Raw genomic sequence first — 24,669 nt, forward strand, 5'->3', positions numbered from 1 at the left:
CAAGAAGGAGCGAAGGAAGTGCAGAGAGAGCTCCTCTGGGCAGGGTCCGAAGGTCTGCTCCTCCAAACGAGATCAAGCGGTTTTGGTTCTGATGCAGCTCCAAAGCATCCTCTTCGCTCAGGGCCAGCTCATTCCACGATTTCTACTTCATAAGAACATGCCATACTGGGTCAGACCAAGGGTCCATCAAGCCCAGCATCCTGTTTCCAACAGTGGCCAATCCAGGCCATAAGAACCTGGCAAGTACCCAAAAACTAAGTCTATTCCATGTAACCATTGCTAATGGCAGTGGCTATTCTCTAAGTGAACTTAATAGCAGGTAATGGACTTCTCCTCCAAGAACTTATCCAATCCTTTTTTAAACACAGCTATACTAACTGCACTAACCACATCCTCTGGCAACAAATTCCAGAGTTTAATTGTGCGTTGCGTAAAAAAGAACTTCCTCCGATTAGTTTTAAATGTGCCCCATGCTAACTTCATGGAGTGCCCCCTAGTCTTTCTATTATCCGAAAGAGTAAATAGCCGATTCACATCTACTTCTATTATCCGAAAGAGTAAATAGCCGATTCACATCTACAAATGATGTGAATCGGCTATTTATACTTCAGATGACGCCGAACAGGACCCATTAGATATCCCGGACAAGACCCTGCTGGATGTGGATCTCGGAGGGGATCCTGGTCAGGGCAATAGTTCTGCCCCTCACATAGTGGACAGGGATGATCCCAAAGTGGTTTTTAGGAGGGAGGAACTTAGTCCTTTGATTCCGGCGATTTTACTGGAATTGGGTCTTGAGGCTCCGAAGGACTCTCGGATGGGTGATATCGATCCAGTGTCGTTGGGCCTTAGGGGTCTGACGACATCTTTTCCTTTCCATCTTTCTCTCACTGACCTCTTGTACCGGGAGTGGGACACTCCTGAATTAGGTCTTAAGGTAGGACAGGCCATGGATAAGCTATATCCATTACCGGAGGAGGCCTTGGAGGTTTTGAAGCTTCCCAAGGTAGATGCCGCAGTGTCAGCAGTCACTAAGAGGACAACTATCCCAGTGACTGGAGCTACGGCCCTTAAAGATCTTCAGGATCGTAAACTGGAGGTACAGCTCAAGCGAATTTTTGAGGTTTCTGCACTTGGTGTGCAGGTGGCTATGTGTAGCACCTTGGCTTTGCAAGCAAGGCTGCGTTAGGTACAGTCATTGCAAAACAATTCTTCCCTCTCTGACGAGGAGATAGCACAAGCTGGTCGATTGTACTGTTGCCTACAGTGCAGATGCTTTATATGATCTTCTCAGGAATTTGGCTCGCTCTATGGTGTCATCAGTGTCCACACGCAGGCTCCTCTGGTTGAGGAATTGGTCGGCGGACGCATCCTCAAGGGCTCAGTTGGGAGCTTTGCCCTTTAAGGGAAAATTACTCTTTGGGAAGGACTTGGAAGATATGATATTGTCCTTAGGAGAGAATAAGATTCACAAATTACCGGAAGATCGTCCTAAAGCTCGAAGTTCCTTCTCATCCCGCTCTCGTTTTCGGTCTGGTCGAAGATTCCGTTCTTCTCATCCATCAGCTCCACCTGCAAAGCAGGCTTCGGGCAGGCAACAGTATTGACCTCAATCCTTTCGTGGCCGCCGTTTCGGAAGACCAGGAAATACCCAAGCTGCAGGTGGAGCAAAATCTGCCCAATGAGATAAGACCAGTCTATTCCCCGGTTCCTGTTATAGGAGGCAGGCTGTCTCTGTTTTACAGAGAATGGACCAGATGGACGTCAGATCAGTGGGTTCTCATGGTGATAAGTCAAGGTTACGCTTTAGATTTTGTTCGGCGGCGGCTTTGCAACCGGTTTCTGGTTTCACCATGTTCTTACCTGGAAAAACGTCGGGCAGTAAAGGACACTCTGCAGCGTTTGAGCGATCTCGGAGCTATCGTTCCAGTTCCTCAACCAGAACAACGGAGATGTCGTTCCAAAAAAGGAGGGGATTTTTCATCCCATTCTCGACCTCAAAGAGTCAACTGTTGTCTACGGATTCCCAAGTTTCGAATGGAAACTCTCAGGTCAGTTTCTGGCGTCTCTGGACCTCACCGAGGCTTATCTTCATATTGGCATTCGCTCCGATTATCAGACGTTTTTCAGATTTTGCATTCTAGGACAGCAATTCAGGGCTCTCCCATTCGGGTTAGCCACAGCTCTCAGAACATTTACCAAGGTAATGGTTGTGGGGGCAGCACAACTCAGGAAGGAAGGTCTTTTGGTCCATCTGTACCTGGACGACTGGTTAATTCGGGTGAAGTCAGAGTCTCTTTGTCGCTCAACTCAGCAGAGTCATCGACTTCTTGCAATCCCTAAGTTGGGTGATCAACAAGGACAAGAGCCACCTAGTTCCTTTGCAGTCGCTGGAATTTCTGGGTGCATTGTTTGATACTCTTCGCGGGAGAGTGTTCCTACCAGAACATTGCCTTCTCAAGCTGCAAGCGCAAATCCGATACTTATTGTCCATTCCTATACCATGTGTATGGGATTTTTTAAGAGTCCTCGGTTCAATGACATCCACTCTGGAGTTGATTCCCTGGGCCTTTGCGCGTATGAGACCACTATAGTTTGCATTGCTTTCCCGCTTGAATTCGGTTTTGGAACAATACCGCCTTCCCCCTCCCCTTACAGAGAAGGCTCGATCCAGTCTGGATTGGTGGTTACAGGCGGAAAATCTGCGGCGGGGAGTTCCTCTAGAGATTCCGGAGTGGACTTTAGTCACCACAGACGCCAGTCTTTCAGGCTGGGGAGCGGTATGTCAGAAAACATCTGTTCAGGGACAGTGGTCCAGCGAAGAAGCGTGGTGGTTGATCAATCGGTTAGAGACCAGAGCGGTACGATTGGCGTTGCAGGCTCTTCAACCTTTCCTTTGCAGGAAGTTGGTGCGGATTCTCTCCGACAATGTGACCACGGTAGCATACATCAACCGCTAGGGAGGAACTCAAAGCCATCTCGTGGTGTGGGAAGCGCGATAGCCGATCACCTGGGCGGAACAACATCTGCTCAGCATCGCAGCTTCTCACATCGCCGGAGTGGACAACGTACAAGCCGACTTCCTCAGTCGTCATCATCTCGACCCGGGGGAGTGGGAACTGTGCGAAGAAGCCTTTCAGATGATAATCAACAGGTGGTCCAGACCGGCAATGGATTTCATGGCAACATTTCAGAATTCCAAAGCCCCTCGGTTCTTCATCCGCAGGAGGGAACGAGGAGCGGAAGGAGTAGACGCTCTAGTCATTCCTTGGCCACAGGACGTTCTTCTCTATGTGTTTCCACCCTGGCCTCTGATTGGCAAGGTCCTGCGTCGGATAGAGGTTCAACTAGTCGATGTTGTTTTAGTGGCACCGGAGTGGCCGCGCCGTCCATGGTTCGTGGATTTGATCAGCCTGGCACTAGACAGTCCTCTACGATTTCGGGATCTACCGTGCCTCTTGTCTCAGGGTCCTGTTTGTTTGGAAGAGGTTGAACGCTTCTGTCTAGCGGCATGGCTTTTGAGAGGCGCCGGTTAAAGAACAAAGGTTATTCTGATGCTATGGTGGCTACTTTATTGCGTTCTCGTAAGCCTTCCACATCATTGATGTATGTGAGAGTGTGGAGAGTTTTTGAAACTTGGTGTGTGGAGCACCAATTAGATCCGACGCATGCTTCCATATCGGATGTTTTGTCTTTTTTACAAGCTGGTTTAGCGAAAGGTTTGTCCTGCAGTTCCTTACGAGTCCAAGTTGCAGCCCTTGGATGCTTTCGGGGTAAGGTACGTGGAGTATCTTTGGCGGCACATCCGGATGTGGCGCGTTTTCTCCGAGGCGCAAAGCATCTTCGTCCTCCATTCCGGAACCCTTGTCCTGCATGGAGTTTGAATTTGGTTCTCAGGGCTCTGTGTATGGTACCTTTTGAGCCCCTCAAACATACAACTTTGAAAGATCTTACGTTGAAGGTGGTTTTTCTTGTGGCCATTTCCTCAGCTCGTAGAATTTCGGAGTTACAGGCTTTTCTTAGGATTTCTGATATGGGAGTTTCCTTGCGAACTGTGCCTTTTTTACCCAAAGTTGTTTCTTCTTTTCATCTAAATCAGTCGGTAGAGCTTCTGGCTTTTCCGTGTTTAGATCGTACGGATCCTTCCTCTAAGGATCTCAAGAAACGGCGTTATCTTGAAGTTACCAACAGTTTTCGAATGTCAGATCATTTGTTTGTTCTGTGGAGTGGTCCTCGTAAGGGTCATAAAGTTTCCAGGGCTAAGATTGCTCGTTGGTTAAAGGAGACTATACGGTCAGCTTATCTTCTGGCTCGTCGTGATCTTCTGGAAGGTTTGAGGGCTCATTCCACTAGGTCGCAAGCTATGTCATGGGTGGAGTGTCAACAGATTTCTCCTCAGGAGATTTGTAAGGCAGCGACCTGGAAGTCGCTGCGCACTTTTGCTCGTCATTACCATTTAGATGTTCAGGCTCCGAGTTCGGTAGCCTTCAGAGAGAGTGTTCTCCGAGTGGGACTCTCTGGGTCCCACTCCAAGTAAAACAGCTCTGGTACATCCCAGGGTCTGGACTGATCCAAGTACGTACAGGGAAAGGAAAATTGGTTCTTACCTGCTAATTTTCATTCCCGTAGTACCATGGATCAGTCTAGAGGCCCGCCCTTTATGTCTGTGTATAGCAATTATTTTTCAGAGAGTCTGCTCGTTCACTGTTTTGGTGTTTAAACCGCATTTCATGCTGTCTATTTTTTCAATGTTTGCTTGTTTATTTTGACGGTTCCTCGGGATTCTGCTTCCACTTAGGATTTGTGAGTAGGAAGTATTCTATAGAGTTTAGTTAGCCAGTTAGTTTTATTGGTTAGATTTCTGCTTTGATATTGTTCAATACTGACGGACTGCAGGTGGCACCCCAGGGTATACGCCAGAGTCAGTAGAATCATTCTCTGTCTCCCTCTGCTGGATTGGTGACATAATCCAGGGTCTGGACTGATCCATGGTACTACAGGAACGAAAATTAGCAGGTAAGAACCAATTTTCCTTTACCAGCCTGCCAGGTTAGATTAGGTATTATTTACTGATCCCATTTAATATTTACTCTCTCTCTCTCTCTCTCTCTCTCTCTCTCTCTCTTTCTCAGAAGAGTGGGTGCGACCAATCTTGAAGAGAGATAAACAAGTTCTCCTCCACTGGGGCTATTATCCCGACAGGTGAGAGCACAGAGCACTCCCTTGCAGCACTCAGCTGTCAGAGTTAGCTACACACATGCAACTGTCTCAGGATTACAGAAGCAAGGATGGGAGGGCTCCAAGGTTGGGGCTTAAGGGGGATTACATGGTAGGGGCATGGGGCGGGCTGCAGGGAATGGAGAGAGGGGATGGGGGATGGGGAGAGGAGAGAATTACAGGGTGGAGTATGAGGAGAGTTGCTGGGCGGGAGAGGAAAAAGTTACAGAGTGAAAGAGGGGGCGAGGGGAGGGTTGTACTGAGAAATGAGGAGAGGGAAAGTTTCAGGGTGGGAGACAGGATGAGAGTTGCTGTGCAGGGAGATGGGGAGAAGGGAGAGTTGGGTGTGGCTGGGGTTTTGCAGAGGGTTACACTTTTTTGTAATTTTCTTTTTATTAAAGTATCACAAATACAATTTGATACATCCAACAACCTTAAACATCCAAGTAGTCAATATCCCCCTCCCCCACCTTAGTCAAGAACTCAAAACATTTGAATTGTAGATTGTTTCAGACAAATTACCTTCCTGTTCATACCCAGATCAGTCCAGAAAAGTGGGTTTTGCATCCCTACCAGAAGATGGAGGCAGAGAACAAAACTTTGAGGCACTGCTACTTATCCGAGAGTACCACCTGCAGTCCCTCAGTATTTCTCTGTCTCCAGCAGATGGTAGAGGTGCATACCTGCAGTCTGAAGAAAAGAAATAGAAAAGAGAGACAGTTCGCAGAAGTTTGGCTCCCTGAGGTGTTAGGCTCCTTCGTGGACCATCCCTCAGGTAGGGCAGGGTGACCGGGGGGTGGGAAATCCCTGGCAGGTGCTCATCCTTGGCTGGTCGGATCCCGATAGCCAGGGGACTGGCTCCCTCAGGACTCCCGAGGTCTCCGTCTGACGTTTTCACTGCATTGTCAGGGAAGTACCTTGGTTTGTGTCTTTAAGCTGGTTTAAAACAAAAAAGTGGAAGTTTGGGTTTTTTTGCAGTGGCTGAGGGAGCAGTCGGAGCACAGCGGTGAGTGTGCTGCGAGCTGCGGGAGCTGTCGGCGCTTTCAGGAGGGGAAGTGTCCGTGGGCTTGCCTTCTCCCTTCTTCCTGGGTCTCGTGCTTTTGCAGGGAGGGCTCGAGCGCGCCGATTCGATCCTTGGTGACACGGCTTCTTTTACCGTGAGGGCAATTTGAGGGGTCTTGTGTGCTGCTTAGGCTGCCGGCGACCAGGGGCTGCCTGACTCGGAGGCAGCGTTTCGCGCTTTTTTCCACCCGCCGCCTGGGCCTTCCCTTTTCGGCGTGTCCCTCCGTTGTCAGCCGCGTGTGCAGCCTGCAGTCATTTTGAGCACGCCATGCTCAGCAAAATGGTGCCAAAGCCGCGTCGAGCAGCCTGTAAGGCCTGCGGTGTTTGGTCCACACTTCTCAGTAGTAGGTCCCTGTGCTCTGCCTGCACTGCAGGAGACGAAGGGACCTTGTCGGGGACACCTGTGGAAAAGAGGGCCCTCCGGTCGTTGGGGGCTGCGGAGAGCTTCCATTCCTGCAGGAGATCGTGGACAGGGGCCCATGGCTGCTGGAGATGCTAGGGTTTCTCCTCCTCCTTTGTCTCCTGTGGTGCGTGGGGGGTGGGGGGGACAGAGTCAGAGGACAGTCTGCCAGAGCCAGGGACAACTGATCTGGAAGATTTCTCGCCAGAGTTTGTGTTGCTCCTTCTAAGAGTCCTAAAGTGGCGCCTGCTGGAGGGTCCGGAGACCTGCTGCGACACCTGGGTCTGGGTCGCACAGGTTCGGAGGCTGATCCCAGGGATCTGGGTGACTCGGATGATATACAGGAGGACCCTCCAGGCTTGCATGGCGTAGATACAGTTGCGGATGTGGAAACAGCCCCGTATGCAGACCCGGATGCAAGTAAGGATGATCCGGATCTGGACGAGTTTCCGGGGTCTGAAGGAGACGACCCTAGGGTGGTCCAATTGTTTAAGAAGAAGGAATTACATCCTCTTATTTCTTAAGTGTTGCAGGAGTTGGGGGTTAAGGGGCCTGTGGTGGAAAATCACAATGAAGCCAGCATCACCCATTCCTTCGTAGAAGTGGTAGGGGGCAGGTTGTCCAGCTTTTATGATGAGTGGGCCATGATTATCTCAGACAGTTGGGTTCTGGAGGTAGTATGAGAAGATTATGCTTTAGAATTTTTGCCCCCGGACTTCCGGGATGACGTCACTGGGGTCGGCAGCATTGTGAGCCAGCTCCGGGCCCTCTCCCCCCCGAATCGGCCGCCACCCCCCCCCCCCCTCAAATTTTTTTAGCTACCTCTTTTTGGCTGTGGAGGACATTGGGGCTACTGTTTCGCCGCAGTTTTGGGCGAAATCGAGCACTCTGGAACCTGCAATGAGCTCAAGATTGGCGTGACTTACCCAGCCGCACAAGTGAGTCAGCTCTGGGCCTTCTCCTTCCTAATCGGCCACCATCCTCCCTAACTCCTTTTTCAGCCATTTTTTTTTTTTTTGGTCGGAGGTGATAGAGGACGTTATGCTGCAATCTGAGCTTCGCAGGAAAAAGTAGCGCAAACTGTATCCCCCCTTTTGTGTAGCTCTGTGCATGCAGGAGACAGGGCTTTGCGCTGTGCTGAGACTGCTGCGGAGAAATCGTGGAACAGCATGATCCGGTGGCCCTGGTATTCCACGCCAGAGTGCTGCCGAAAGGCTCGCATGAGCTGAATTTTGTGTGACCAGTTTAAAATTCTGGCCATCACGGGCTGGAGTTTGCTAGCTGCTTCCCTGGGCGGCCCCATTTTGTGAACTCTTTCGCGGCGCAAGCAACCAGAGGTTAAAGTCAGACCCGAATGAGTCGGCAGCCAGGTTTTAATAAGATCATACAGTTCCTGTTCTGGCACAGATTCCGGAAGGCCTATTATTTTAATATTGTTGCACCGGTTCCTATTCTCTTGATCATCTAGGCGGTCCAGCAGCGAGGAATTTGGCATTGATAGTGCTTGTACTTGCCTTTCCACAATATGCAGCTGGTCTTCTTGATCAGACAATCTGTGCTCCGCCTCATCCAGACTTTTAGCCTGCCTGTCTACAACATTGTTTATATCCTCCATTGAAGATTGAATTTTTAGAAGCCTGGCATCCAAAACTTCAGCGACCCTGGCAGATATTTTTAGCAGGGCCGCCTCCGAGACCTCTGCTACCGGAGCTACACTGTCTCCCGCGGTCGCGGCCGCCATCTTGGCCACACTGTGGTTTTTATGCTGAGAGCCGCACCGATCTCTGGCGCATATCGGACCCCAGAGCGCTAGGTTTCGCCTCAAACCGCGGCGAATCGGTAGCCCCAATCGTCACTCAGTTCCGAGACATAGCGGGCCTTCACATAAATTTTTCCAGGTCAGAGGCATTGGCCCTGCATCCGCACTGCATCTTTTGGATGTGTGTTGGATTCTGTTGCGATATCTGGAGGTCACTAATTCTTTTTGGCAGTCTTGATCACCTTTTGTGCTGTTCAGGGGCACAAAGAAAGGTGATAAAGCTTCTAAGGCCACAATTTTGCGATGGCTAAAGGAGGCCATTTGCTCTGCATATATTTGTAAGGGTCACAGGATTCCAGTGGGGCTAAAAGCTCATTCTCCAAGGGCACAGGCGGCTTGTTGGGCAGAGTGTCAGTTACTATCTCCCTAGGAGATTTGTAGAGCAGTGGTGTGGTCCTCACTTCATGCTTTCACCAGGCATTACCGTTTGGATGTGTGGGCGTAGGCGGATGAGTCCTTTGATAAGTGTTCTTCTTCCCGGTCCTTCAGGTTCCCGTCCAATGTAGGGGTGCTTGGGTACATCCCTCTTGTCTGAGCTTATCTGGGTATGAACAGGAAAGGAAAATTGGGTTTTACCTGCTAATGTTTGTTCCTGTAGTACCACCGATCAGTCCAGTGACCCTTCCCTTCACTGCCGAAAGACTGTTTTCCTGATAGTCGATGTAAAAATTTTCAAAGAGTTCTCTCCAGTTGTACATTTGTTTTTGTTTTTGGATGTCGGGAGGTGATAGAGGCTCCGGCGCAAGGGGTATCAGCCCTGTTTTACTTTGCCCTGAAGGGGGTTTTGAGTTTAATCTTTGGCTTGAGTACAGGTGGCACTCTCAGATAAGTAGCAGTGCCTCAAAGGTTTGTTCTCTGCCTCCATCTGCTAGTAGGGATGAATAAACCCACTTGTCTGGACTGATCTGTGGTATTACAGGAACGAAAATTAGGTAAGAACTAATTTTCCATTCCTTTTATATTTAGTCCTGTATTCTAATATTTTATAAAAAGTTGCATTGCATATTAAGAGCCTGCTGAGCTCATGGATATGTGTTTTTAGTTTTGTTTCTGTCCGTTTTTAATGTATTATAATTATGAATATATCAGAATGTGAACCACTCTGAGCTGTTGCAAAGAACGGTATATAAATAATAATAAAGATAAAGACAATGGGATAAAATGTACACACTCGAACAAAAGTTGAGACAGACTTTCTTTGCAGAGGGTTACACTTTGCACTGATATCTACAGACCCTGCAGGACAGTGCTGGGACCAAGTACTACCTACTGCAGGGGCGGATAGAAGCAGGGATAACAGATATATGTACGGAGGAGTGGGAGCCCAGAAGCCTTGCTTATTTCCTGTATTTAATGTTTTTTTGCCAAGTTATGACACCTGGATTCCAGCAAGTGAGGTAGAAGCTCCAGTGGAGGATGCACCAACCCAGGAAAAACCCCGAAAGGTAATTCAGCTGCTCCAGTCGCATAGCCCTGATCCTGTATGCCACTTCACAGAAGAAAAACTCTCTTATGCTCTTCTCTATTCATTAGTCAGCCATTCTCTGTAGCAGGGTGCTGGAAGTTTGGATAGCCCTTAATAGCTGGAGATTTATTCATGTCCTGCAGTAGGAGAAGTGTGCATGACAAGAGTGACTGTGTGCTTCAGGCTAAATTCTGGTCTTAGAAGAGTGCGAGGGGTTTATATCCCATTCCCTTTACGAACCCAGATCAGTCCAGACTTCTGAGTTTTGCCTCCCTTCCAGCAGATGTAGACAGAGAAAGTTTTGCAGGCACCGCCTCTTAACCCGGTGTGCCACCTGCATCTCCTTATTATTTCTCTGTCTCCAGCAGATGGAGGTGGTGCAAAATCTGCAGTTCTGTATCTGAGCATACCAAACAAAAGAAAAAGGAAAGAAGAGCAAAGAAGTTGAGATTTTCCTCCCAGGAGATTGCCAGGTCCCGGTGGGACCATTCCTTCTGGTAGCAGGTTTCGAACAAGCAGGGGTTGGGAACCGCAATTTGCTCCCTGTGATGCTGGGAGTGACGGCTGGTGGTCCAGCTCCCTCCCCTTCATTAAGGATTGTGGGAAGCCTTTGCCATCTTTGTTCAAGGAAAGTACCCTTGTTTTTTCTTTAATTGACATGTTCCCTTTAAAAAAAAAAAAGTGAACGGCTTTCAGATGCGGCACCTTGCAATGTTGGCTGGTGCTTGCTAGCTCCCTTCTGTCGCTGGGAGCGAGTGGAGGCTGGCTATCTAAGGTGCTTTTTCTAGTTCCTTGGTTCCCGATCCCCTTGTTCGTTCGGCGTCCCTAGCACTCTCTCGCTGTTATGAGTTAGACTGCGGAGTTAGCAGTCTGTTATGGAACTGGCTTCTCAGGAGGGAGGAGCTAGCAATCTGTTATGGTGAACTCCTATGAAGGAGAGGAGTTAGCAGTCTTGATGTGTACTGGCTCCAGAAGGAGGAGTAGCAGCAAGCTGTTATGAATCTCCATACAGAGTTAGCAATCTATTATGCTTCTGCTCCTATGGAAGGCGAAGTAGTGAAGTGATATGCTCAGCTCCTGTAGAGGGAGTAGTAACAAGCTGTTAATGAATCTGTTGCTGAAGACTCCTGGTAGGAAAGAAGTAGCTATCTGTTACCAGTGGAGTGCTTGGAGAGGATACTCAGCTGTAGAGGAATGTAGATACGTGAATCCTTGGGCCGATGGCAGATGACTGCGCCCCCAGGAGGCTATCCTGAGAAGGACCACCGGCTAGGCTTGAATATGGAGACAGACACAGACAATTCTTTTATTAGACAGTTTAGTAGAACCACCAGAGGTGGCAGTAATGAGCTGCTATGCCCGGGAGGGCTGAAGTCCCTCAGGTACTGGAACCACAATCTCAGGGTTGCTGAGCTGTAGAGAAACTATAGATAGTGAATAGACAGAATATACTATGTTCATAGTCAGAAATGGATGACAGATCTCACATAAGGTCTTTAGAAAGCTCAGTAGCTGGAAAGGGTTAGGTCCTCGAGGAGCGAGTACCTGGTTCCAGGGAAAGCTCTGAGAGAGCGCTGTTAACTCACAATTGTGTGTATCTGTGATAGCTTCCAGGCAGTAGAGAATCTTCAGAGTGTTCAGGAACATGGGCCCTCGAGGAGCGAGTACTGGTTCCTATTGGCAGTCTGAATAAAGATAACTCACAAATGTCTGTATCTGCGATAGCGTCCAAGCAGAAGAGATTCTTCAGAGTGTTCAGGAACATGGGCCCTCGAGGAGCGAGTACTGGTTCCTATTGGCAATCTGAATAAAGATAACTCACAAATGTCTGTATCTGCGATAGCGTCCAAGCAGAAGAGATTCTTCAGAGTGTTCAGGAACATGGGCCCTCGAGGAGCGAGTACTGGTTCCTATTGGCAGTCTGAATAAAGATAACTCACAAATGTCTGTATCTGCGATAGCGTCCAAGCAGAAGAGATTCTTCAGAGTGTTCAGGAACATGGGCCCTCGAGGAGCGAGTACCGGTTCCCATTGTCAGTCTGAAATAGAGAAAAGAGAGCACGGCCCCCGAGGAGCGGGTACCCCTGGTAAGTCAGAGGAGGCAGAGTAGCTTAGGTAGTAAAACCCCTTTGCTAACTCGATCTGTTAGCAATTTCTGAGACCTTTTATATTGGAAGCGGATGACGTCAGTTCAGGGGGACGCCCCCGAGGTTCGCGCCCTTGCTGGTACATATCTCGGAGCGCGCGCCCTTACGTCATCAGGAACATGGTGGATCCACAGCGTCGTGCCGCTCTGGGGACGCCGGAGGAAGACGCCGCGGCAGCAAGCCGTCCATCAGGCCCAAAGGGAGTCGCCACAGAGGTAAGAGGGCGGAGTGAGGGCGTCGAGCAGCGATGGACGCAACACTCATGCCGGTCATGCCACGTGTAAGCTGCTGCTCCAAATATGGGGAGCACAATGCGTGGCTCTCTTGTCTCGACCGATGTTCCTGCTGCCTCCCTGGAGGGGAGGGCTCGTCACGGGCCTCTCGGATGGCATCCTCACAGTAGTTAGCCGACTGAGCAGCAATCTTGGAAACTTTCGTGGCTGCCCTCCAATGCTAACGCCGGCCGATTCGAGCCCAGAGGAGGCCCAGAGGGAACCCTGATCCCCTGGGAAGGGATTTCTGTGGGCCTACACATTTCCCCCTGGATTTTATTCTTTTATTGCATGAGGCATACATGGCCAGTAAAGGCAAGTGGTGTGCCTCTGTCAATGGCAGGTCCCCGGGGAACTCGACCAATATATTACCCAGGTCATCAGGGTCTACCAGGGTTCATACAATCAAGGGCCCAGTGACACATTTAGCGCCCGATGATCTCTCTTCCGATGACTCTGATCAGGGGCTTCCCTCTGGGGATTTGCCCCTTGTTGACCCTCCTCCCCCCACCCTTTCTTGGATCAGGAGGAGAAACCTGGCAAGGTTTCTGCTGTGGAGGGTGATGATCCGAAGGTCGTGCGCCTTTTCCAAAGAGGAGGAACTCTGTCCTCTGATTCCTCATGTCCTGGCGGAGCTGGGAATAGAGGATCAGCAGGAGGAGACTGATCAGGACACGGTGGATCTGGTCATGGCTGGTTTGAGGGGCCCGGTTAGAACCTTTCCCTTTTACAGAATGGTTAAACAGTTGATGATCAGAGACTGGGATACTCCGGAGTCCGGACTAAAGGTTGGCAGGGCTATGGATAAGCTTTATCCTTTGTCTGAGGAGACCCTGGAGCTTTTGAAAGTGCCGAAGGTGGATGCTTCGATGTTGGCGGTTACCAAGAGAACCACCATTCCAGTTGCTGGAACAGCAGCACTGAAAGATCTGCAGGACAAAAAGCTCGAGGTGCACCTTAAAAAGATATTCAAAGTCTCTGCTCTGGGCATCAGTGTGACAGTATGCAGCAGTTTTATGCTTCGTGCAACAGTGGGAGCAACAGCTGCAGGGTGCCAGGGATCTCTCACCCCAGGACTCCGAACGAGTGGAGCATTTGGGAGCAGTGGCAGCCTAGGGGGTCGATGCTTTATATGATCTTATTTGCACCTTTTCTAGGACCATCGTCTCTGCGGTTTCCGTTAGAAGGCTCTTGTGGTTGCGGAATTGTTCAGCAGACATTTTGTCAAAGGCTCAGCTCAGCACACTCCCCTTTAAGGGCAAGCTCCTTTTTGGAGAGGACTTGGAGCAATTGATAAAAGCTCGGGGATAATAAGGTGCCAGAGGGCAAACCTAAAGGTCCGAAGAGATTTCTCCTGGTTCGTTCTCATTTCCAAGGATACAGTTATTTCTATCTGAGCAGAGCTCCAGGTGCTGGCCAGAAGCAATCCTCGGGAGGTTCCAGACCTGGTCCCAGTCCTTTCATGGCCACAGATCGAACTGGGACGGCTCCGGCCAAGGACTTGGCAGGGCCAAATCCGCACAATGAAGCGAGGCCGACCCGCTCCTCAGTTCCGATTATCGGGGGTCGGTTGACCCTTTTTTACAAGGAGTGGGCCAAGATCACGTCGGACCAATGGGTTCTAAATGTCCTAGAACAAGGTTACGCTTTAGAATTTGCTTGGCCACTAAGAAGCCTGTTCATGATATCCCCTTGTGCCTCTCCAGCAAAGAAGCTTGTCGTCCAGCAAACTATCCAAAGGCTAAGAATGCTAGGAGCTGTCGTTCCCATTCCTCGGGACGAGTGGAAGACAGGATGGTACTCCATTTATTTTATGGTGCCGAAGAAGGAAGGGATATTTCGTCCAATCCTGGACTTGAAGAATGTGAATGTGGCCCTCAAGGACCCCCATTTCAGGATGGAAACTCTCAGTTCTGTCATAGCAGTGGTGCGAAGCGGAGAGTTTCTGGCTTCCTTGGATCTCACGGAAGCGTATTTACACATCGGGATATGCCGAGATCATCAAAGATATCTCAGATTCATGATTCTCGGAAAACATTATCAGTTTGCGCTCTTCCGTTCAGTATTGCCATAGCTCAGAAAACTTTCACCAAGGTGATGGCGGTTGTAGTGGCAGCCCTCAGGAAAGAGGGGGTTCTGGTGCACCCATATCTGGACAATTGGCTCATTCAAGCGAATTCAGAGGACCTTTGTAGACAGGCGATGGAAGTGGTGTTACACCGCTTGCGATCCTTGGGTTGGGTCGTGAACCTAGCCAAGAACGACCTATCCCCTTCTCAGGTTCTGGATTTCTTGGGGGCACGCTTCGCTACTCTGTGGGCAAGGTTTTTCTCACGGAGCAGCGGATTCCTAAGCTACAAGCACAAGTGCGGCATCTGTTAGAGATGCAAATGGGATTACTTGCAAGTTCTCGGCTCCATGGCTTCGACCTTGGAGTTGGTCCATGAGCATTTGCTCATATGAGACCTCTACAGAAAGTATTATTGTCCTGTTGTGATCCGATGTCCGAGCAGTTTCATCTTCTGTTGCCACTTGTAGAGTTCGCCAGATCCATTCTTTCGTGGTGGCTTACCCGAGACAAGTTATGCCGCGGGGTGGACCTCGAGCTGCCTTAGTGGATGGTAGTCACTACCGACGCCAGTCTCACCAGTTGGGGAGCTGTATGTCAGTCCCACTCAGTGCAGGGTCAGTGGTCGGCGGAAGAAGTGACCTGGTCCATCAATCACCTGGAGACCAGGGTGGTGTGACTGGCTCTCAAGGCCTTTCTACCCCTTCTGCATAACCGGGCAGTCCGCATTTTCTCAGACAATGCAACAGCGTTGGCTTACATCAACCGCCAAGGAGGCACCAAGAGTCAAGCGGTTCCTCTGGAAACGGAGTTGCTGATGGCCGGGGCAGAACAGCATTTGTCCTTGATAGTGGTGTTGCACATTGCGGGAACCGATAATATGCAAGCAGATTTTCTCAGCCGTCAGTAATTAGATCCAGGAGAATGGGAGCATTTCTTCAGCTGCAGGAGAGAGTACGGCGTGGACGGGGTCGATGCACTAGTGATGCCTTGGCTGCGGGACATTCTCCTGTACGTATTCCCTCCCTGACCATTAGTGGGCAAGGTCCTAAGAAGGATAGAGGTCCACCAAGGAACAGTGATTCTCATAGCTCCTGAATGGCCATGGTGGCCATGGTTTGCGGATCTGATCTGTCTAGCAGTGGACAGTCCCCTGTGGCTGGGCCATCTGCAGAATCTTCTATGACAAGGCCCTGTATTTTCCAATCAAGCAGATCGCTTCTGTCTAGCAGCTTGGCTTTTGAAAGGCAGCAGTTGAGGAAGAAATATTATCCGGAGGATGTTATTTCTACTCTGCTGCGAACCCGTAAGACCTCTACCTCCATGGCATATGTCCGGGTCTTGAAAGTCTTTGAGGCTTAGTGTGTGGAGCAGGGGATCCATCCTCAACAAGCCTCTGTGGCACAGATTCTATCTTTCTTACAGGAGGGCGTAGTGAAGGGTTTGTCTTTCAGCTCTCTCAGAGTGCAGGTGTCGGCCCTCGGTTGCTTGCGGGGCAAGGTATGTGGTGCAACCTTAGCAGCGCATCCAGATGTAGTCCAATTTCTCTGCGGAGTAAAGCATTTGTGTCCCCCTGTCCACAAGGTGTGTCCTTCATGGAGTCTCAACTTATTTCTTAAGAGCATGTGTGAAGCTCCATTCAGACCTCTCAAGATAGCCACGGTGAAGGACTTTACGCTGCAGGTGGTGTTCTTAGTCACCATTTGTTCCTCTAGAAGGGTTTCTGAACTTCAAGCCTTGTCCTGTAGGGAGCCCTTTTTGCGGATTTCAGATTACAGAGTTTCCCTGCGGACAGTTCCGTCTTTTCTGCCAAAGGTGGTTTCAGCCATCCACTTAAGTCAGACGGTGGAGCTTCTGTCCTTTCCAGATTTACAGACTGAAACGCGTCATGCCAAAGAATTGAGATGCTTAGATGTCAGGAGGGCGTTGTTGAGGTACCTGAAGGTCACCAACAGTTTCAGGCAGTCAGATCACTTATATATACCATGGAGTGGTGCAAAAAAGGGCCAGAAGCATCGAAGGCCACGATTGCACGTTGGCTGAAGGAGGCTATTGCTACCACGTATATCTGTCGCGGTTGCCCTGTTATGTAGGGGTTAAGAGCTCATTCTATTCGTTCCCAGGCTGCTTCCTGGGCAGAATGTCAGCTTGTGTCACCGCAAGACATTTGCAGAGCGGCTACTTGGAAGTCTTTACATACCTTCACCACACGTTATCGGTTGGACATCTAGGCCCCGGACGACAGCAATTTTGGAGAGAGTGTTCTCCGAGCAGGACTCTCTCAGTCCCACACCGGTTAGGGAAGCTTTGGTACATTCCAGGAGTCTGGACTGGTTCGGGTACGTACAAGGAAAGGAAAATTGGTTCTTACCTGCTAATTTTTGTTCCTGTAGTACCACGGATCAGTCCAGAGTTCTGCCCTGTGGGTTTGTAGAGAGTCTGCTTGATCTGTCTTTACTATTTCTTACTTATGTCTGAAGAATGGCACAGGTTTCCCATTGGACCTTTCATGAAAGGTTATAATTTGTACAATACTTTTTCCTTGTCCTCTGCTCGTTCTGGGGGATATAGTGTAGTTAATTGGTTAGAAGTTAGTTTTGTTAAGTATTTTCTGCTTGGGTACTGATTAATACTGAGGAGATGCAGGTGGCACACTGGGTTAAGAGGCGGTGCCTGCAAAACTTTCTCTGTCTCCATCTGCTGGAAGGGAGACAAAACCCAGGAGTTTGGACTGATCCATGGTACTACAGGAACGAAAATTAGCAGGTAAGAAACAATTTTCCTTTTTTCTCTTTGGATTTAAAATTCATTGACAATTATTACATCGCTAGTTAGGCTGAAATACAACTAGAGATGCATTGAGTCTGACCTTCTGATGGCCTAACAGCTCTCCAAGAGAAGGAAAGACAAAACTCTGTATCTGTAGCCAATTCTGCAGCAGTGAAGAAAATTCCTTCCCGACCCCACAGATGGTGATCAACGCCCCTGCATCAGCTCCTGTCCCTGGAATTTCACTACATTATCGCATCCAGGAATATCTTTCTCCTTTGTGTCAGGTGGAAAAATGTTTCATAATTTCATTCCTCATTCAGTAAAGAGTATTGAACCAGGGAACTAAGGACAAATGCTGGAACGGGGCCACAGGATAAGGTCTGCAGGGGGGAGGGAGGGCTCTGGATGCGGGGCTCAGGCTGACGTGTCTTTGTGTTTCAGGTCCATGCAAAGTGGATTCTGGACACCGACACCTTTAATGAGTGGATGAACGAGGAGGATTATGAGGTGAACGACGAGAAGAGTCCTGTATCTCGCAGGAAGAAGATATCGGCCAAGACACTAACCGATGAAGTAAGAGCCTTCCTCCTCTCTGGTGCCTGTGCTCTGACAGAGCTGAGAGACTTAAGCGGGAAAATGTCTCTTCCCTCGGAACCCTTCCCATCTCCTCACTCCCAGGTCTGCTCTCATCTGTCCCTTCAGTTCTCTTTCTTCTATTCTCCTCCCCCCTGCCCCCCCCCAGCTGTCTGTCTCTCTTACCCCTTCCTCACCATCCCTGGCTGTGTCCGTCTCTTCTCTCTCTCCTCTAGCTGTCTTGCTTCTTTCTCTCTCTCTCTCTCTCTCTCTCTCTCTCTCTGAGGCAGTCCTGCCAATTATGGCACCGAGGCCCTCTTGTTTCTCGTTCTCAAAGGTGAACAGTCCGGATTCGGACCGCAAAGACAAAAAAGGTGGGAATTACAAGAAAAGGAAACGCTCTCCCTCTCCTTCCCCGACCTCAGAAGCCAAGAAGAAGAACAGCAAGAAGGGGTGAGAGACAGGGATTCAGCTTCTCTCCCAGAAGTGTTTGTTCTCCAGGCCGGGTGCGCGCGCCCTGTACCCTGGGAAGTTTCGTGGCGCCATTCTGGGGCGGGCGGGGGGGGGGATCCTTCTCTGCGCGCTGGCTGCTGATGAATTTTGAAGTCCATGGAGCTGTGCCGCTTGCTTGGAAGGGTGGTTGCGTGGTGCGCGCAGGGTTCATTAATGCGGGTGTATTCTTACAGCCCTTCAACTCCGTACACAAAGTCTAAACGCGGGCATCGTGAGGAGGAGCAGGAAGACCTGACCAAAGATATGGACGAGCCATCCCCAGTCCCAAACGTAGAGGAAGTCACGCTGCCCAAAACAGGTACTGCCGCATATTTCAACTTGAGCACTGCTGGACCCAGACGAGTCATTGCATATGGTCGCCGGTCCCGTTCCCTACAGTGCCTCCTGCTGGGAGAGGCTGGATGAGCACAGATCCCTATAATTCTTGTGGTCTGAAGCCTGTCTGCTTGCTGATCGCGTGTCTCTCTCTTTCCTTTTGGTGCAGTAAACACAAAGAAGGATTCGGAGTCTGCACCGGTGAAAGGAGGCACTATGACAGACCTCGGTGAGAGCTGCTGCTCCACTCTGCTGGTTTCTGATTTACATCACAAAACCCCTGTTTTGTAACCTTCTGCTTCTCTTTACTTTACAGATGAGCAGGAGGATGAGAGTGTGGAGACAGCAGGCAAGGTGAGAACTTGGGGCCAGGACTGCAGCTTAACTTGGGGCTGGGGCCGGGGAGTGGTATAACCTGGCTCCGAGGTTAGGGGAGCAGCTTATCATGACACAGGAAAGGGAGTGGCATGATCCAGAGGTAGGGGGCAAGCATGTCTTGGAGCCACAGACTGGGAGAGCAGTGTGGCATGAGCCAGGGCCAGAGATACATGAATGACATGACCTGGGGATAGTTTGCTAGTCCATACCCCAACTCCCATGATGAGTACAGTAAGATGCAATTGACCACACTGGCAGGAAAAGGCAGCGTCTGTGGTGGGGACTGTTTCAGGAAGAGTCTCTGTATTGAGACTGTGTTTTTGGCTGGAGCTTAGGGGTCCTATAGATTGGAAGCATGTTTTGGGCTGCCTAGAGCTGTCTTTTCAGTGCTTCTGAGAGCTGATGTGTGCCCTCTGCATTTGTCAGGACGAGGAGGAGAGCTCTGCGGGAAGCAAAGGGGAGCAGGTGAAGAATGCAGAACTCCATGAAGATAACGTGACCGAGCAAACACACCACATTATCATCCCCAGCTATGCGGCCTGGTTTGACTACAACAGGTAATGCAAGAGATTTAGTGAGGTCATGAGCTGCTGCCTCCGGACCAGGGGCCATGCCCATAGGCCAGTCTCCTGCAGTAGGTTGGCTTCCCAATCCATCCCTAGGCTTACCTGCCCCACTAGACCACCAACTCACAGATGGAAACAGCTGGACCTGTCCAATGGCTGGGGATCAGGTGCCCGATTCTGTGGTTCTTGAACACCTCCACAACCTCTTGCCTTGTTTTTGTTTTTTTTTTTAATTCGGTTCTGCTCCACCTTTGGTTATTTAATGCACGTCCCACTTGTCTGTCTTGCAGCGTCCATGCTATAGAACGAAGAGCGCTACCAGAATTCTTCAATGGCAAGAACAAATCCAAGACCCCGGAAATGTAAGATGATGCCACAACTTGGGATAGAATGCAGTGCATGTCAGCAGCAGCCATTCATAACTAGTACATCTAAGTCCTTTTGCAGTGTGCAGGAATATTGCACCTTGTACCACTCGCCCTATGCTTGTGCACACGCACATGCACACACCCCGTGCTTGCTTATTTAGATTTAGTTTGCAACTTTTCATTGGTAGTGCATGGCAAGTTTTAGATTCAGGTAGATTAAGTATTCCTTTACAATCTAAGGGCCCTGTTTGCGAAGTAATTTTTCCCGTAGACACAAACTGGGAGAAAACTCTCAGTAAGTTTGTACCTGAGGCAATGGAGGGCGAAACGACTTGCCAAGGTGACGAGGAACATTGGCAGGATTCCCTCTGGTTCTTAGTCCATTGCTCTAACCATTAGGCTACTTCCCCAATCCTTACGGCCAACCCTTCTTCCCACCCTTCCCCAATATTTGCACACACCTCTCTACATCAAAGATATCCGTATGCCTACATGCGCCTTAACACAGACCCACATAACTCCTGTGCTTACACACCCATGCTTGCATACACCAATGCACAGATCCCAGATATGCACACACACTGATACACCCATCTGTTTTATAATGTCTAATATCCACTCAGGATTAATCCCATGACCAATTGGAGGGGTTCTGCCAAGCACCCTTACACTGGCAGCCTCCCACACACCAACTGGGTCCTAATTGCATGTGGGCAAGTCCCCATCCTCAGGCTACCCTCTGGTGATTTCCAGGGGCACTGACCCACAAAATCCAGGGGTCATGCAGTTCCTAGAAATGCACCTACAGACTAAATACAAAAAAATACTGGGATCATGAGGCTATCTCAGGACAGAGCTAATACACTGAAGAGTTTATTAACAAAAAGAAACAGTGAATGGAAAAAAAAGATTGCAACCTGTAACAGGTAAACTAACAAGGATTAAATAGTAGAAGTTAGCTAAATACGTTTCATTGTACTTAGTGTCTATAGCACTTCTGTAAATGTGCTGCCCTCTGGAATTGGAGCAGAGATTAGAAATCTGCTCTCTGTATTCCCAACCGAGGCCATAGAATTCTAGCACCTTCAGAACTATTTCTCTGCTGAGGGGCCAGTCAGGGCACAAATTAATAACAATAGCTTTTTGACCAATGGTTTTCTGACCAGTGACACTGCAGGATGTTAGTCTTACAACTTCCTCAAGAATACTGAAAGATTATGCCGTTCTCCCTGGACAAGCCAGACAACACAGCCATGCAATTGGGGTGATGTCATCCAATGGCACTGATTCGGTACTGCTCTCTCCTTGCTCAGGACTTTGTTAGAATCCTCTTGAGCATGTGTGGTTCCTTCCCACATCATTGCTACCGTGGGACCCTCCTCAGTCTCAATATGTCCACTGCGCGGACATCACCACAGAAATTTAGTTTCTTTTATTTTAGTTTTCAGTTGCAATTTAGCTTTACAGTAGGTTAACCACTAGTTTTATAGAAGAAATAATAAATATTATGAGGATAAAAATGTTGCAGGCTCTCATTGACCAACATAATCTGTGCCTCAGCAGTCTAGTGCCAAAAAAAACAAACCAAAGGGCTCATGTGAGAGTTGTTTCCCTCTGCCCATTCTTAAAGAGACCTGAAATCAACTTGGCGGTTGACAGACAAGAACTTGTTTTCTTCTTAAAACCCATGACAAAAAGGCAAGCTGGAGAGTCGGTATTGCTGCTGATTTCATGTGAGCCAAGAGCGTTCAATAATAGATGTTATAGCACCAAACTATATGGGCATCGACAGAGCTTAGAATGCTAAATCAGCATTGAAAGATGGCTCAGATATTATAGCTGGTTATACAATAATAGAAGGTATACAAATGTAATCCTTAAGATAATACAATAGTAACAAAATGAAAAAGGGAACAATTTAGCAACTTTATTACAATGCACATTCCCTGTACGTACCAGGATCAGTCCAGACCGCTGGGTTGTGTCTCCCTTTCAGCAGATGGAGTCAGAGAAAAAACTGAAAAGGCACCCCCTCTTAACCTGGTGTGCCACCTGCGATCCTCCAGTATTTCTCTGACTCCAGCAGATGAGGGTGACAGAATCTGCACCCTGATCTTTTTAAAAAAAATAAATAAATTTTTAATTGCCTCAAAGACAAGGAGTCTTTCATTGAGGTGTTGAGCCTCAATCATTTTGCCTTTGGCTGAATCAAGCTAATTGAAAAAAAAAAAGTTATTTTTAGTTTTGTTTTCGGAGGTGAGCAGTAAGTCCTCCCGAGGCTCCTGCCTTGGTTGAAGCACGGTTGAGGTTGGACGCCCCGATAGCCGACTTCTCAGAGCTACTGCTTATCCCGGTGAGTAGGGGAATTAACCGGTGGGCCGGTCCCTCCCCCTCTCACCCTGAGACGAGATAATTCCTCGGGTGCCTCTTCCTGTGCCGCGATTGTCTGCCTTTTAGAGCATAATTTAATTATTACCGTGCATAGGTGTCCTGGGACTCCGGAGGGGTAATTTGTGCTGGTTTTTGGATCATACAGGCTCACCATCGCGTGGGCTCAGTCTGTTCGGCATGCGAGGATCTGGTGGTGCGGCTCTCCCGCGATGGCCTTTGTGCCAGGTGTCTCCTCAGTGGTGAAGGACCGTCGGGGAGTAACAGCGGAGCAGTTCCAGAGCGCTCTCGGGGTGCAGGCAAGAAATCGCACTCTTGCCAGCCTCGGGCTGCCCCGTCCCCGTCTAGCACGGGAACAGTGGCCATTTTGCCTGCACCACGCTCCAGTGTAGGGCTGGATGCGGGGGGAGGGGAGATCCCTCCTCCACTTTCCCTGCTGAATTTAAGCCCGGTCAGGCCACGGATCCCTGTGCTCGCTTCCCCTCCCAGTTCTGACACCCCCCCCCAGGGGGGCCTTAAAGGGACAGCCTCCTTTTTCATCAAGATGTGTACTTTTAATGCACAAGGCTTTCTTGGAAGCTGAGGCAGAGTTGCAGGCTCAGGATCCTCCGCCAGCAAAGGTGGCTAGACTCTCGGAGTGGTCAGATGCCTCCAGAGGGAGGACAGGCCGTGCACCGTCGGACTAGTCAGGGACCCCAGCTTCCAATCCTCTGGATCCTCCTTCAGAGGACCCTCTCCTAGGGAATTTAGACGGGGATGTTGATGGGTCCACCCTGGTGGAGGTGGACGATCCGCGGGTTCTCAGACTATTTCGGAGGGAAGAGCTTGACCCTTTGATTCCTCATGTTTTGACGGAACTAGGTATTGAGGCTCCGCAACCGAGCTCAGAGCCTACCACGGTGGATTCTGTCCTCTCGGGGCTTCAGGCCCCCCCCCTAGAACTTTTCCTTTTCACCCGATGCTACTGTAGCTCATGACCTGAGAGTGGGAGGCTCCCGAGGCCAGCCTTCAGGTGGGACGGGCTATGGAAAAGCTTTACCCGCTCCCTGACGAGTCCTAGGACGTCCTGAAGGTCCCAAAGGTGGACCCGGCTATCTCAGCTATCACTAAGCGGACAACTATTCCGGTGGCAGGGGCTGCCGCCCTTAGGACTTGCAGGATTGTAGGCTTGAGGTCCTTCTTAAACGGATCTTTGAGGTCTTGGCACTTTGCGTTCGGGCAGTGGTGTGTAGAAGCCTCATGCAGCAGGCGACCTTTCGATGGGTGCAACAGTTACTCACAGTGCAGGAGTTGTCTCCGGCGGAAGCAGAGCAGGCAGATCGAGTGGAGGTTGCTGTTGCTTACACCGCGGATGCCTTATATGATCTTCTTCATGCCTCCTCGCGCACAATGGCTTCGGCAGTCTCGGCCAGGAGACTTCTATGGTTACGTAACTTGTCGGCTGATGTTTCCTCCAAAGCCCAGTTGGGTAATCTTCCCTTTAAAGGAAAATTCTTGTTCGGGGATGATCTGGAAGCCCTTATCAAATCCCTAGGGGACAACAAGGTGTACAAGTTGCCGGAGGATAAACCTAGAACCTCTAGGGCTTTTGGTTCGGCTCGCCCTCGGTTCCGGGGTCAGCGCATGTTCCAGCAGGGCTCCTTCCTTTACGCCCCGTCAGCTGTCTCCGAGGTCTCAGTCTTGGCCTAATTCCTTTTGTGGCCGCAGGCCTCTCCGCAACGGGGGTCCTCAGGGATCTTCCGGGGGCAAGTCTACCCAATGAAGGTATGCTGACCTCTGTTCCGGTGATAGGCAGCCGCCTTTCTCGGTTCTTCGAGGAATGGGTCAAGATTACGTCGGACCAGTGGGTTCTAAGCATCATCGAACACGGTTATACTTTGGATTTTGTTCGCCCATTGCGGGATCTATTTTTGATGTCACCCTGAGGGTTGCACGCAAAACGGACAGCAATAAGTCAAACCCTGGGTCGGTTGAAAGCTCTGGAAGCCAATGTCCCGGTCCCTCCGGAGGAGTACAACAGGCAGATACTCCATATATTTCGTGGTTCCCAAGAAGGAGAGTTTCTTCTGCCCGATTTTGGACCTAAAGGTCAACAGGGCGCTTCGGGTACCTCGTTTTCGCATGGAAAGTCTCCGCTCAATCATTGCGGCCATCCACTCCAGCGAATATTTGGCTTCTTTAGACCTGACTGAGGCATATCTCCATATAGGGGATCTGCGAGCGGTATCTATGGTTTCTCAGGTTCATGATTTTGGGCGAGCATTATCAGTTCCAAGCGCTTCCGTTCGGATTGGCGACGGCTCCCCGAGTATTCACCAAGATAATGGTGGTTGTGGCAGCGGCCCT

The 24,669-nt window shown here is 49.7% G+C and overlaps 1 protein-coding gene across 10 annotated transcripts in view; it reads left to right on the forward strand.

The window, feature by feature from the left end:
- Positions 1-24,669, forward strand: part of SMARCC2 (SWI/SNF related, matrix associated, actin dependent regulator of chromatin subfamily c member 2) — a 153,284-nt gene that overhangs the window by 18,709 nt on the left and 109,906 nt on the right. For 5 of the 10 annotated variants that reach the window (XM_029594716.1, XM_029594722.1, XM_029594723.1 and 2 more), the window contains exons 7-15: positions 5,133-5,202; positions 9,868-9,943; positions 17,664-17,795; positions 18,133-18,248; positions 18,482-18,606; positions 18,793-18,852; positions 18,940-18,977; positions 19,428-19,558; positions 19,858-19,929. In XM_029594716.1, coding sequence (XP_029450576.1) covers positions 5,133-5,202; positions 9,868-9,943; positions 17,664-17,795; positions 18,133-18,248; positions 18,482-18,606; positions 18,793-18,852; positions 18,940-18,977; positions 19,428-19,558; positions 19,858-19,929 — 820 coding nt within the window. Of the gene's footprint in view, positions 1-5,132; positions 5,203-9,867; positions 9,944-17,663; positions 17,901-18,132; positions 18,249-18,481; positions 18,607-18,792; positions 18,853-18,939; positions 18,978-19,427; positions 19,559-19,857; positions 19,930-24,669 lie in introns of all 10 variants that reach the window. The other 5 variants (XM_029594724.1, XM_029594717.1, XM_029594718.1 and 2 more) reach the window with 1 other exon arrangement.

This window comes from Rhinatrema bivittatum, chromosome 3 (genome assembly GCF_901001135.1).
Source record: "Rhinatrema bivittatum chromosome 3, aRhiBiv1.1, whole genome shotgun sequence".
Taxonomy (NCBI): Eukaryota; Metazoa; Chordata; class Amphibia; order Gymnophiona; family Rhinatrematidae; genus Rhinatrema; species Rhinatrema bivittatum.